Source organism: Sycon ciliatum, chromosome 1 (genome assembly GCF_964019385.1).
Source record: "Sycon ciliatum chromosome 1, ocSycCili1.1, whole genome shotgun sequence".
Lineage (NCBI taxonomy): Eukaryota > Metazoa > Porifera > Calcarea > Leucosolenida > Sycettidae > Sycon > Sycon ciliatum.
The window spans coordinates 7463068-7478136 of record NC_088643.1 but is presented as its reverse complement, the minus strand read 5'-3'; the positions used below and the strand labels follow the sequence as shown (position 1 = coordinate 7478136).

The 15069-nt window shown below is 44.7% G+C and overlaps 1 protein-coding gene across 1 annotated transcript; it reads left to right on the top strand.

Annotated features, from left to right (window-relative positions):
• Positions 1-1458: 1458 nt before the first annotated feature.
• LOC135806853 (uncharacterized) lies at positions 1459-11640 on the top strand. The gene is made up of 6 exons (XM_065321055.1): positions 1459-1646; positions 5633-5735; positions 8701-8768; positions 9775-9873; positions 10480-10547; positions 11556-11640. Exons 1-6 carry the CDS (start codon positions 1548-1550, stop codon positions 11638-11640), a joined length of 522 nt encoding a protein of 173 aa, XP_065177127.1. The 5' UTR covers positions 1459-1547.
• The last annotated feature ends 3429 nt before the right edge of the window (positions 11641-15069 follow it).

The window sequence follows — 15069 nt, the reverse complement described above, 5'->3', positions numbered from 1 at the left end:
TACCATGGTGAGCTAGTGCACTGAGGTTGCTGGCGGGGTTTGGGGATGCTGTGTGGTGTTTGCAAGTACCTGGGAAGAGATCTTGCTGTGGTGTGTGTTGCGTTTCTTGTTCTTTGGAATGGCGGAATGTCTCCACACTCCAGTTGGAAGGACCAGGTACTGAGGGTTTGGAGGCACTCATAATGTGTACTGGTACCATTATGGGTGTCCTTCCAGCTGCCCTTTAAAAGAATAATGCAGGGTTCAGCTGGTCCCGGGTAGTAAGTCATTCCACAAAAAAAGATTAAAGAAAGAGAAAAAAGAATGACCCTGTGCGGGCGGGAAGTCATTCTGCATTAAAAAAGAAGGAAAAAAAGAAAAAGAAAAGAAAGAAAAGAAGAATGACTCACCGGTGCTTGACGACAAAAAAAGAATGTGGTGGGCTCCGCGCCTGCAGCATGCATGTCGTGTTTCACTGAGGCTCAGTCCCAGTGCCCGCTTTCTTTTTCATTTGGTCCCATGCACGCACGGTTGGGCCGAGTACATGGGATACGCACATCATTGCTGTGCGTATCACTCATGATTTCATACTTTTCTATGGCCAGTTCCATGGCTGGAAACCTGGATCTGTTTGAGACTATCTGAGATGTCCAAACTCCGGAGGTCCGTGGTGTTGTATTTTTCAACACTGCGGGGTTCGACGCTATTTCCGAACACATATCATTTCCTTTTTCTTTTGTTGTTGGCCTAGGATGATACGCTGCACTGGTTGGTGTCTATTGGACATCTGTGCATGCTGAGGCCATTTCCACTGTCTTGAAGTGTGCGTGCGTGCCCGCGTTTTTGGCAGTTTGTGTTTAGTGGTTTCTTTTTCTTTGTGTTTGCACTTTTGCTTGTTTATGGAAGGATATCGGAGAGCCGGAGGAAGCTGCACCAGGTACAGCTGGTTGGAGTCAAGTGGATCCGCCACAAAAAAGAAGGACATTATTGAAGTTCAGCTTGAAGTAAGTAACTGAGTTTAGAAGACCACAGCTGTTTTCCACTGAGTTGTGTTGGCCTACAATCTTAGAACAGGACACTGTGAGGCACTGTTGATGACACACTTTCATGCCAACTTGAGTTTTGTCAGATTTTAGATACCTCCAGCAGGTGTGCATTGACTTTGCGAAGTCTAAAACCTGTCTTTTCTACCTTTTCCCCACTAGGTTTATTTGTGAGAAGATAACTTTGCCGACCACTCCAATTACAATAGACAAGGTAGAGTTCACAGGATCCTGTCTCGGTGGATACTGATTTTGTCACCCTACTTTTTATCTTGTACCATGTGTGCTGTGTTCATGCAGGTGCAATTATAAGTACAAAATCTGAGCCGGTTTTGCCCCCTACGACACTGACGATGCTTCTCACAGTCAGTTCGTCAGTGACTGCTGCTGGAACAAGTCATTTTTGTGTTCTATTTTCTCTGCTTTTATTGCCGGTTTGAAAGTTTACATCGCACTTGTATACTTCACGATTGTTTTGTTCCCCAGCTTTTCACTCAAATCTGACATACACACACACACACACATATGTATGCGTGTGTCTGCCCGTCTGTTGAATGTGACTTGTTTTGGGCAGCCCATCGTCCGAGGAATTCCGTTGCTGGCGAAGAACGCGATGATAATATGGTGAGTTGGAGTGAGCTTTCAAGCTGTTGCCTCTGTATGATGAAAATAATGTAAATAATTATGCGAGCTAAGTGCAACGGTGGGTGAAAAACTAATAATTATAACGCTAAAACTGTGTAGTGAGACAAACAATCATGTTGTGCACCTACGAAAACAATTTTAACGCAACTACATGTTCCTTCTGCTTACAAAGACCAGGCTTATGCAAACGAATACAAACAGGCTCAAGTACTTTCAACTGACTAGCATACCGTGCACGACAAAGAACAGAAAAACTAAAATCATCATACACCTGCAGACACTTAGGGTGAGACAACAAGTGAAGAAAAATGGCAGACTTCTTACGATCACAATCACCATCTGATTCCTCGTCTCCAACAACCGCAACCTCGTCCTCCGTTTCATCTCCCAACTCGTCCTCAGTGTCGTCCTCCGTGTCATTCTCCTCATCAACATTGATCGGTCCCAGGCTCGTTTGACGTTGTTTAACCTCTGTTCGTTGACTCCTCCTTTGATCTTGATGGCAACTTGTTACCATTGTTGTTGTTGTTGTTGTTGTTGTTGTTGTTGTTGTTGTTGTTAAATCTTGTGTTCCCAGTGTCCTCGCCGGTGCTTGATCTTCAGTACTGTAATAATTCATTGAATAATTAGCCGTTGATCGTCTAGGTCTTTGAATGTTGATTGTGTTACTTTCTTTGTTGAATTCCGTTCCCTTCAGCCTTCTTTCTCGTTGTTCACAATCAGTGCTTGCCTCATCCATATATGCACGTGCCACCGACACCACAGACTCAGCCCCAGCACCGCCGATGATAGATGTAGGTGGCGGTTCTGGAGGAGGCAACGGCAAAGACGGCGATGAGGGCATTACCTCATCATAGCGTCCACTTTGGTCTTGAGCTGAATGTTGGTGTGTTGTGTTATCTTGTGTTGTTATGGTGCATTGTGTTGTGGTGACAATATGCCCATTACCCGACTCCAAGGCTCTCGATACGGGTAATGGAGGCACTATTGCCGATGACGGAAATTGTGCTAACGATGGCTGTGGCCGAGGGTTCTTCATTGGCCTGCCGCGTTTTGGTCGCAGTGCCCGTGCCGAGCCAGTCAGCATATGCAGTGGGACGTGCTGCTTGATACGTGCGTTCAGATGTTGAAGAGTCCTACCAACGTACCGACTACCGCATTGTCGGCACTCAAATTGGTATACCAATTTAGATGCAAGTTGGGTTGGTAGGACATCCTTCCTCACCGTGAACGCACGTACAGTTGTGAAAACGGGTACAAAATGTACCGCGTAGTACGTTTGCTGTACAATTTTCCGTACCAAGCGACTCATGGATAATGAGAGGTTACCTTTCCAGGGGAGAGAAAGATACGTGGGACATTTGTCCGGGCCAAAACGTTTTTCCTTTTTATCCAGCCTTTCGCTCATGAGTTCCTTCAATAGATCGTCAGGGTACCCGTTCTTTAGAAAAACGGACTTAAGGAAGTCCAGTTCCTCAGCTAGTTTGGAAGAGGAGCAAATACGCTCTGCTCGATCCACCAAGTTACGCACTAAATTCACCTTGTATTGGTACGAACAATACGAGTCAAACATTATGTACTGGCCGGTGAATGTAGGCTTTCTGTACACAGATGTTACGGTACCCTGACTAAACTTTTCCACAAGGACATCTAGAAAGGGAAGTTTGTTGGCTTGTTCGTGTTCACACGTAAAACGTATGGAAGGATGTAGGTCATTTAGAATACCAAGAAAGATTTGGCTATCTTCAAGAGAATCAAACCAGGTGAAGGAATCATCAACAAAACGAACGTACAATGCTGGCCACAACTGTTCTGCAAGCAGTGACTCGCAGTAACCAACGAACACATTCGCTAAAACTGGACCCAATGGAGAGCCCATGGCTACCCCATCAACCTGCCTGTACATAATGTCACCGAAGGAAAACTCCACACCAGTCGTCACGAGCAACATCAGTTCCCGGAACGCCGTCTCCGATATCCATGGCGTGTCAACTTCATCATTTCGGTACAACACATCTAGGCAAATATTGATAGTCTCTTCTAACGGGACGTTCGTGAACAGACTAACAACATCAAACGAGCACATATGCGCGGAGGCCGGAACCGGGTGGGAGCGAAGGACGTCAATGAATTTGAAGGTGTCTTTAACTGTATGTTTGCAATAGAACGTTTGCACGATGTCAAGCCAACCACACAGCCATTTAGAGATATTATATTGTGGTGATGCAACCATGGATAATATGGGGCGCAACGGACAGTTCGGTTTATGTATTTTTGGTAGCCCATAGAGACGTGGCCGGACGGAACCAATGGGCCGCATTTTGAAGAACTCTTCCTCCGATATCTGTTTATTTTCCTTAAGTCTCTTGAGAAAACTATTCAACTTTTTCTCTACTCGAACTGTGTTGTCATGAGTAGATACCGGACCGAGTTGGACAAACTTACTCGTGTCCTCAAGGATGACCGCCATTTTTGTATTGTACTCTTGTGTGCTGATAATAACTGTAGCTCGACCCTTGTCTGGTCTTGTGATTCTAATATCGTTGTTGTTCGTAAGATGACGTCGAGCCTTAAGGTGTTCTCTGGATAATGAAAATGTGCTTCGGTCTGGAGGTTTTTCTGCGTGTTCTTCGGCGATGGCTCGAAGATTAGCCGTACAGATAGCACGCTGATTTTCAGATGCTGGTGTAAAATTCTTCATGAGTTTTTTGTGGAACATTTCGAATTGCGTAAGAACTATTTCCTTTCTGTTGTTAGAAGGAGGAATACCAAACTCCGTTCCCCGGCAAAGTAATTCCTTTTGCACAGGGGATAGTTCGATGTTGGCCAGATTAATAATCGTGTCCATGTTGGGCTTAAAGGAGCCATACCGCTTTGCACGCAGCCATTTGATGTTTTTCTCGTACTTGGCGAGGAGTTTGACTTGCTGTTTGCTGTCATTCTCGGCCAGTAGTGTACTGAATCTGAGGTAGTCGTGATAGGAAAGGAACGAACGAGCCGAACTATACAGACGTTTAAATTGAGACTTAACAGAACATAATGTGTCACTAGAGCGCGCAATGTCGTCTTTGAGGAATACTCTTTCTATTGCTAATGAGTGATAAGCACGGGCTTTGTGCACCCGATTCTGGATGGAAGTAGGGCACACTCCATTTTCCTTACAGCGCTTCAAAAAGATAATATTATGTGAAATGTTTCTAGCCAAGTAGCGTTTGCGCAGAGCATCATTCAGGGTTTCAACCTGACTCCTAGAGTATCTCCGTTTAAAATATGCAAATAATCGACGTGGAGACAACAATTTTATAATAGCAATAAAAAGAACAAATTCTGCAGTCATCGCCACACTACAACGAAGTCATGAAAGTTTACCAGAATTAATTTTCTTGTCACATTCATCAGTGGAAAGTCGTGACGAGGTTGCGGTTGTTGGAGACGAGGAATCAGATGGTGATTGTGATCGTAAGAAGTCGGCCGTTTTTCTTCACTTGTTGTCTCACCCTAAGTGTCTGCAGGTGTATGATGATTTTAGTTTTTCTGTTCTTTGTCGTGCACGGTATGCTAGTCAGTTGAAAGTACTTGAGGCTGTTTGTATTCGTTTGCATAAGCCTGATCTTTGTAAGCAGAAGAAACATGTAGTTGCGTTAAAATTGTTTTCGTAGGTGCACAACATGATTGTTTGTCTCACTACACAGTTTTAGCGTTATAATTATTAGTTTTTCACCCCCCGTTGCACTTAGCTCTCACTTCACTGAAATAATTATGCAACCGCCTTTTTTACTGGCAAACAAAACAAAATGTGCCATTGTGGAGAAGCAGAGCACAATAGTGGCAAAACAATTCCATGAAAAGAAGAATGTTTTTAAAAGTATTTCAATGTTGATGATGAAAACTATTACATGTATAATGACTTTTAATGACTTTTATTGTGGTTGTGATACTGTTGTTGTCTTCGTGTTTTACCACAGCATGTTGATATTTTGGAGGCTGAGCCCATCATGACCAGTAGATACTCGGCCGTTGCTGGGGAAGAAAGCGATGATGAAGACGCTGATGATGATAATAATTATGGTAAGTTTGAATCGTGGCTTGGAAGCTGTTGCCTCTGTATGATGAAAATAATGCAAGCAACCGATGATGATAAATGATGAGAAATCTGTCGTTAGAATAGAAATCGTTATACAGAAATCGATACATACAGTGTATGCTGTTCTATTGAACGTTGAGAACGCGTGAGAATCGTTAACTTTGGTACACGACACGTAAACTAGTCTTTTTGGAAATCGTTATTATATGCGCCTCGTTAGAATAATGGCTTTTACAGTACCCTAAACTAAAGCCTAAGGGTGGGGTAGTACTTGACCTGTGAGTGGATACATCGGAGAGAGGAAAGCAGCTACTAACTGAACCTCAGTGCATGTATTTCTACGCGGAAGCCTGGCGGAGGTTCACGAACAGTAGCGGGGGCGATCTTTATTATAGTACTTCGAAGTACGTACTTAAGTATAGGGCTTGAAAGTGCTACGTCACAGCATAGCAACAATTTCAAAAATTCAAAAATTGGATCCACTTGGATCCAGTTTTTGTATGGATCCAAGCACATTTCAAGCCGTCTTACTCACAGCAAGGTGATGTAACCAGTGAAACTGACTGATTTGGCTACTGGGGGCGGGGTTACAACTGGTGGCGAAGTAAAGGTCACCCCGGCATACGACATGAGTGGGTTGCTATGCACCCGCATACTGAGGCAATAGCAAAGTCACACCTTAGTGGATCCAAAATAGAAATAATGATGTCAACTTAGTCACTCCCTGCGGGTTTTGACGTCATCACTTTCAAGCCCTATTGTCGAAGTCTACGTCAGTACGTGTAGCAGTACAGTACATGTACTTCAGTAAGACTAGTCTACGTACTAAGCTAGGATGTGTAGAATACCACGGACTGTTACTGTTCGAAGTATTGTCGAAGTCCACGTGTAGTACATGTAGAGTGTAGTACAGCACTTCAGTAAGGCTAGTCTAGGTAGGATGTGTAGAATAACACGCACTGTTAGTACTGCACGTGGGCCTTGTTTGCTCACAGACATCTAGCATATGGCCAAAGGGACTGAGTCTTGAGAAGTAATTAGTTGAGTGGTGTGGATCCAGGGGAGAGGAAAGCGACTACTAACTGAACCGCAGTGCATGTATTTCTACGCGGTCCGCGGCCTGGCAAAGGTTGACGAAGAGTAGCGAGGGCGATCGTTATTATACAGTATTGTCTAAGTCTAAGTATGCAGTACAGTATTTCACTTGGCGGCAGAAGGAGCGGAAGGAGAATCTGGCTCTAACAGGTTGTCCAGTTGGAGATTTTGAGTTTTCCAAAATGGCGGCAGACAAGTATATAAATAATATACAATGTATTCGCGTGAAGAAGAGGCTGGACTTTCTTGGGCACTGAAAGAAGGACTATAGCAGAGCTGCCGTAAGTAAAGTATGTCCTGTTTGTTATCTCTTCCACTAGGAAGTTCTAAATTCTTTTCCAACTGGCTTTACAGAGTCTGTACTATTATCAGAGTAAATACTTAGCGAGATGCACTGAAAACCTGCAACTAACCTTACTTATCACATGCAAGTGCATAATAATAACTGAGGGCATGCGATCAGTCACTCTGCAGACGTCTTCAGAACGTTTGCCAAGCAATTGGAAATACGTTGTAGTGCGAGGGCAAGCTACTAGTGTTTGTCTGGAGGTGCCTTCACGGGAAAGCTAGTGCCATATTGTCTGTACTGTTCGTAAGATCTGAGTCATCAGAGGTCCAACGGTCTGCTCATTCAGCCATCCTCGGCCGTCCGTCGCAGGATAAGCACTCTGGAACCTGCTGCTGGATGACGTTCGGACCATAGCAAGACAGAACAGGTTTAGCATAAGCTGCCTACAATTTGTTGCTCAGACTAGCCCTCCCCTAGCTCTCCTCGACCACCCTGTCACCCCTGATACTCGCTTGACTCGTCTGTCAGACACTTCTTCTTTCGTAATTTTCTAAGTCCTGTCCTCTCTTTTCTAATTGCGGCTCATCCATTCGCCTTTATATCATTAGGCCTAGTTCCCGTTTATTGTGCCAATTAAAATAAACCAACCAACCAACCATATTGGACAGTAGGTGGTGGACGTGTGGGAGTACACTTCCCATGCACAGCAGTACGTGCAGTTACATCCAGATATATCCAGTATTTGCAGTCCCAAAACGTGTCGTAGCTGGTTATAATAATGGCTCGAAAGGTATCTTTCTCGTTATATGAACTTTGTTTGCAATGAGAAATGTTAGCTCTGGCGGTCTCAGTCTTTGATTTCAGTGGAGGGCTAATTTGTGTCTATTGAACAGCGTGCAGGCCATTTCCTTGAACACAGGTAGATTCATGAATTGTAAATTAGGGACATGATAGCATAAAGAAAAACTGACGTTGCCGGTGCTTAGAGATTTCGAACATGGCAGGAATCCAGCTTCGGAAAAGAGTGTCTCCTTTGCTGGTAAGGTGTGTTCCTTTCACTTTCATGCCAACTTGAGTTCTGCCGGAATTTAAATATCTCCAGTAGGTGTGCATTGACTTTGCCAAGTCAAAAACCTGTCTTTTCTACTTTTCCCCACAAATTTTCTTTGTGAGAAGACAACTTTGGCGACCACTCCAAGTACAAGTACAAGGTAGAGTTCGCAGGATCCTATCTCGGTGGATACTGATTTTGTCACCCTACTTTTTATCTTGTACCATGTGTGCTGTGTGCATGCAGGTGCAATTATAAGTTCAACATCTGAGCCGGTTCTGCCCCCTACGACACTGACATGGCTTCTCACAGTCAGTTTGTCAGTGACTGTTGCTGGAACAAGTCGTTTTTCTGTTCTCTTTCCTCTGCTTTTATTACCGGTTTGACCTTTTTCATCACACTTGCATACTTCACGATTGTTTTGTTCCCCAGCTTTTCACTCAAATCTGACATACACACACCCACATGTATGCGTGTGTCTGCCCGTCTGTTGAATGTGATTTGTTTTGGGCAGCCCATCGTCCGAGTCATTCCTTTGCTGGCGAAGAACGCGGTGATGATGACGAAAATGATGATAATATGGTAAGTTGGAATGAGCTTCAAGCAGTTACCTCTGTATGATGAAAATAATGGAAGTAATTATGCAACCGATGATGATAACTTTTGCTCTCTTGCCACTTTGTATTGCCGCTGAGGCTGTACAATGGTAAGCTAGTGCACTGAGGTTGCTGGTGGGGTTTGGGGATGCTGTGTGGTGTTTGCAAGTACCTGGGAAGAAATCTTAATGTGGTGTGTGTTGCGTTTCTTGTTCTTTGGAATGGCGGAATGTCTCCGCAATCCAGTTGGAAGGACCAGGTACTGAGGGTTTGGAGGCACTCATAATGTGTACTGGTACCATTATGGGTGTCCTTCCAGCTGCCCTCTAAAAGAATAATGCAGGGTTCAGCTGGTCCCGGGTAGTAAGTCATTCCACAAAAAAAGATTAAAGAAAGAGAAAAAAGAATGACCCGGTGCGGGCGGGAAGTCATTCTGCATTAAAAAAGAAGAAAAAAAGAAGAAGAAAAGAAAGAAAAGAAGTATGACTCACCGGTGCTTGACGACAAAAAAAAGAATGTGGTGGGCCCCGTGCCTGCAGCATGCATGTCGTGTTTCACTGAGGCTCAGTCCCAGTGCCCGCTTTCTTTTTCATTTGGTCCCATGCACGCACGGTTGGGCCGAGTACATATGATACGCACATCATTGCTGTGCGTATCACTCATGATTTCATACTTTTCTATGGCCAGTTCCATGGCTGGAAACCTGGATCTGTTTGAGACTATCTGAGATGTCCAAACTCCGGAGGTCCGTGGTGTTGTATTTTTCAACACTGCGGGGTTCGACGCTATTTCCGAACACATATTATTTCCTTTTTCTTTTGTTGTTGGCCTAGGATGATACACTGCACTGGTTGGTGTCTATTGGACATCTGTGCATGCTGAGGCCATTTCCACTGTCTTGAAGTGTGCGTGCGTGCGTGCCCGCGTTTTTGGCAGTGTGTGTTTAGTGGTTTCTTTTTCTTTGTGTTTGCACTTTTGCTTGTTTATGGAAGGATATCGGAGAGCCGGAGGAAGCTGCACCAGGTACAGCTGGTTGGAGTCAAGTGGATCCGCGAGAAAAAAAGAAGGACAGTATTGAAGTCCAGCTTGAAGTAAGTAACTGAGTTTAGAAGACCACAGCTGTTTTCCACTGAGTTGTGTTGGCCTACAATCTTACAACAGGACACTGTCAGGCACTGTTGATGACACACTTTCATGCCAACTTGAGTTTTGTCAGATTTTAGACACCTCCAGCAGGTGTGCATTGACTTTGCCAAGTCAAAAACCTGTCTTTTCTACCTTTCCCCACTAGGTTTATTTGTGAGAAGATAACTTTGCCGACCACTCCAATTACAATAGACAAGGTAGAGTTCACAGGATTCTGTCTCGGTGGATACTGATTTTGTCACCCTACTTTTTTTCTTGTACCATGTGTGCTGTGTGCATGCAGGTGCAATTATAAGTACAACATCTGAGCCGGTTTTGCCCCCTACGACACTGACGATGCTTCTCACAGTCAGTTCGTCAGTGACTGTTGCTGGAACAAGTCATTTTTCTGTTCTCTTTCCTCTGCTTTTATTACAGGTTTGACCTTTTTCATCACACTTGCATACTTCACGATTGTTTTGTTCCCCAGCTTTTCACTCAAATCTGACATACACACACCCACATGTATGCGTGTGTCTGCCCGTCTGTTGAATGTGATTTGTTCTGGGCAGCCCATCGTCCGAGTCATTCCTTTGCTGGCGAAGAACGCGGTGATGATGACGAAAATGATGATAATATGGTAAGTTGGAATAAGCTTCAAGCAGTTACCTCTGTATGATGAAAATAATGGAAGTAATTATGCAACCGATGATGATAACTTTTGCTCTCTTGCCACTTTGTATTGCCGTTGAGGCTGTACAATGGTAAGCTAGTGCACTGAGGTTGCTGGTGGGGTTTGGGGATGCTGTGTGGTGTTTGCAAGTACCTGGGAAGAGATCTTGCTGTGGTGTGTGTTGCGTTTCTTGTTCTTTGGAATGGCGGAATGGTTTCACAATCCAGTTGGAAGGACCAGGTAATGAGGGTTTGGAGGCACTCATAATGTGTACTGGTACCATTATGGGTGTCCTTCCAGCTGCCCCTTAAAAGAATAATGCAGGGTTCAGCTGGTCCCGGGTAGTAAGTCATTCCACAAAAAAAGATTAAAGAAAGAGAAAAAAGAATGACCCGGTGCGGGCGGGAAGTCATTCTGCATTAAAAAAGAAGGAAAAAAAGAAGAAGAAAAGAAAGAAAAGAAGAATGACTCACCGGTGCTTGACGACAAAAAAAAAGAATGTGGTGGGCTCCGTGCCTGCAGCATGCATGTCGTGTTTCACTGAGGCTCAGTCCCAGTGCCCGCTTTCTTTTTCATTTGGTCCCATGCACGCACGGTTGGGCCGAGTACATATGATACGCACATCATTGCTGTGCGTATCACTCATGATTTCATACTTTTCTATGGCCAGTTCCATGGCTGGAAACCTGGATCTGTTTGAGACTATCTGAGATGTCCAAACTCCGGAGGTCCGTGGTGTTGTATTTTTCAACACTGCGGGGTTCGACGCTATTTCCGAACACATATTATTTCCTTTTTCTTTTGTTGTTGGCCTAGGATGATACGCTGCACTGGTTGGTGTCTATTGGACATCTGTGCATGCTGAGGCCATTTCCACTGTCTTGAAGTGTGCGTGCGTGCGTGCCCGCGTTTTTGCCAGTGTGTGTTTAGTGGTTCCTTTTTCTTTGTGTTTGCACTTTTGCTTGTTTATGGAAGGATATCGGAGAGCCGGAGGAAGCTGCACCAGTTACAGCTGGTTGGAGTCAAGTGGATCCGCGAGAAAAAAGAAGGACAATATTGAAGTCCAGCTTGAAGTAAGTAACTGAGTTTAGAAGACCACAGCTGTTTTCCACTGAGTGTGTTGGCCTACAATCTTAGTACAGGACACTGTCAGGCACTGTTGATGATTACGCCTCTTTCACGGGCAAACAAAACACAATTTGCCATGTTGGAGAAATAGAACACTATACAAATACTGGCGAAACAATTTCATGAAAACAGTCGATGCGCCAAGCCAGCTGAGTGGGTCTTTTTATTTTTTTCGCGGGAAAGTTTATGTGGTGAACTGTGTTGGTAAAGATGAAGATGTCAGTCAATGAAATTTGCTATATTTCTTGTGTCTAACCAACCCTGTACGGATCGAACTGACGATTCCCGAGTGCGACAAATGTCCTGAAGTCTGCTCCTATTAGCTAGGTATCTAGAAATTTCAACTTGAGTGTCAAGTGAAGACTTTGCCAGTTGCAGATGAGGGAATTCTCGCTTCACGATTTTCCTGGTGTGTGGAGATACGTCGGAATGCCGACCCACCACACCCGACATGATGCTTCGGCCGGAATGCAGGTTGGTGCAGATAATTGCCTAATAATATATGTCAAAGCGTGTATACCTTTCCTTTCGTTGCATGCTTGGTTAATCCGACGGCACGAAATTATAGACATTTCGAAATTAACTTGAATATTATTTGGTCGTTGTATATCTTAGTAGTATCTATTCGAAGTGGCTTATGCGAACATTTTTGGCTGGTTTGCATGATTTGCATGCCCATTAATGCAGCTGCAGGCCATGCTGATGTCTACGCGAACAAGCACATAATAATAAACGAGAGAGCTTGGAAGCTCAGGGCCCTGCGCTATGCTTTGTTGCCTAGCTCATCGTGCATGTTGGTGGAACTGATGGAAATGCTTTTTCCTTTGATTAGCTACATCATTGTATTGCAAAAACAGTTTAATGAGATACTGAAGTAACGTCTTCTGCATAGCTATGGGACCGGCGCTGACTCTGCCGATCACGGGCGTTCTGGAGTCGACGGGATGTCTGTCCTGACGTTTCCTGGGACCGGCGCTGACTCTGCCGATCACGGGCGTTCTTCTTCTTCTTATTATTATTATACTGACGGCAACTAACATCCCTTCTTATTGTATTTACTCGTCTCCCTACTTCGTATTTCTTTCCATACAGCAGGGAGTCGTTTACATAATAATTATGACTCCCTGCTATACATCTACATGACTGTATATACGTTATAATTATTATGCTATCGGCCTACATGCGATTCCCGGGCTGGTCGACAGGCGGCCCAGCCAGCCTGCTAGTGGGATCTCGGCCTCGCACACAAATCCACACAAAATGTTACTGCACTGAATGCATTCCCCCGATACACTTCGCATATATACTCATTCTCTTGTTGGTACCGTACCCTTGATGGTACGGGACAGGTACGGGATAGCGCCAGGCATTTCGATGGCACAAACAAACAAAAATATCGGGGCCAGCTGTCTTTGCTAGTACGGTACAGTACGGGACAGATACGGGATAGCGCCAGGCGTGACACAAACAAACAAACAAACAAACAAATAAACAAACAAACAAACAAACACCAAATTAAAGCTGTGTGGACCCTGGCTAGCGCCAGACGTTACTGAAGTAACGTCTTCTGCATAGCTACGGGAATAAAATGTCTTAGTATTCCCTGTCAGTTTGTGCCTTTTTGTCGCGCTCGCCGACTGTATATGATCTAGCGACATTGGTACATGGTGGACAGTTAGTCATAACTCGCATTTTGTCCTTATTCTTTTTATCCATGATTACATTGGCTCACCATCCGAGTTTATTTATTTGTGATAGGGCAATATGTAATGTACACACACACACACACACACACACACACACACACACACACACACACACACACACACACATACACACACCACCACACACACAGTGACACACACACCACACGCACACCCGCACACACCATCACATTACGACAAAATCAAGGCAATGCCGGCGAAGCTCTATAATTTTCTTGTGCCGCGTGCTAGGAGCATAATGGCATTGCCCGATAGTTTGGAGTTGACAGGAGGGCATGCACATCGAAACCACGCCTTGTCAACGACCCGTTCTTGCTCAGTTTTAACGACCACACTCAGCCAAAGAAACAAAACAACAACGAAGCACAACGACACACCAACGCTGATGTGGCATCGCAAATCCCGTACCGTGCACGCAGGCACTAGGTTGCAACAGAAAAAAGACGCGCTGCAAGCGTGCCAAGCAGCGAGTGAGTACAGAACGCGTACTAATGCCAGTCATGGCAACGGAAGATATGGAGATCGAGAGCAGAGTACGAAAAAAAGCACACATTCAAAGTTCAAACTGTGCAACAGAAGCAGAAGAGGAAAACGAAAATGAACACTTGTCGTGAAGTGAAGTGCTTCTGTCCAAGGGTGCTTGCACCCGACGGGGTGACAGCGCCCCTAGTCAGACAATACAAGGCAAACGAAATAGAAATTAGCTGAGTCACAGCGCGGGACTCCGAAACGAAAACCGGTGAGTATGTAAATATTAATTGTTTCGTACCTGCTGTACAACGTAACAATTGCTCAAATTCGTAACGTATTTCAAACTAGCACTCGTAGAATTGTAGTGCGAATGTGCCACTCGATTATAGTAACAACGACAAAGAGATACTCTTCTAAACACCCGATAATAGCACTTGGTGTAAATGGGTTCCCATGTTCACACACACATACACACACACACACACACCACACACACGCACACACCATCACATTACGACAAAATCAAGGCAATGCTGGCGAAGCTCTATAATTTTCTTGTGCCGCGTGCTAGGAGCATAATGGCATTGTCCGATAATAGCACTTGGTGTAAATGGGTTCCCATATTTGTGAAGTACATGTATTATTCGGTTGCTGGCTATCAATTGTGCTGTGAGCATGGCAGAGTGAGGTCTTCCAGCTTTGTTGGTGTTTGCTCTATCTTGTGTTTACGCTCTGCAGAAAGGATCATATGTAGTGCCTTCTCAGCATTACATTACATCCATTGCGTAGCAGCAATGTGCCATCCTTCCGCGACTTAGGTGGAATGACGTGCAAGTGGTGCTCCAGGGTCAACTTCAATTTGCCCAGCACGTATGCCGCTAGCTTGGGGTCAGCAGCTGGGTGCAAAGTCTCTGTATACAAATCGTGCACTGTCGTCAACAATATGGCATCCTTGTCCAGCAATTCCCGTCCTGTAGCGGCAATGACTATAATATTGGGGAAATCACTCTCGGCACCTTCCGTGCTGTACTGAGTGATGATGCTTCGCAATTGGTGGTCTGTGCTTGGTGCATTGTCGGCAGGGAGCATGTCAATTTGCTTTTGGTAGCAGCGTCTACAAAATCGACTCTCGTCTGAAATCCTGACATGGTGCATGCTACGCAACA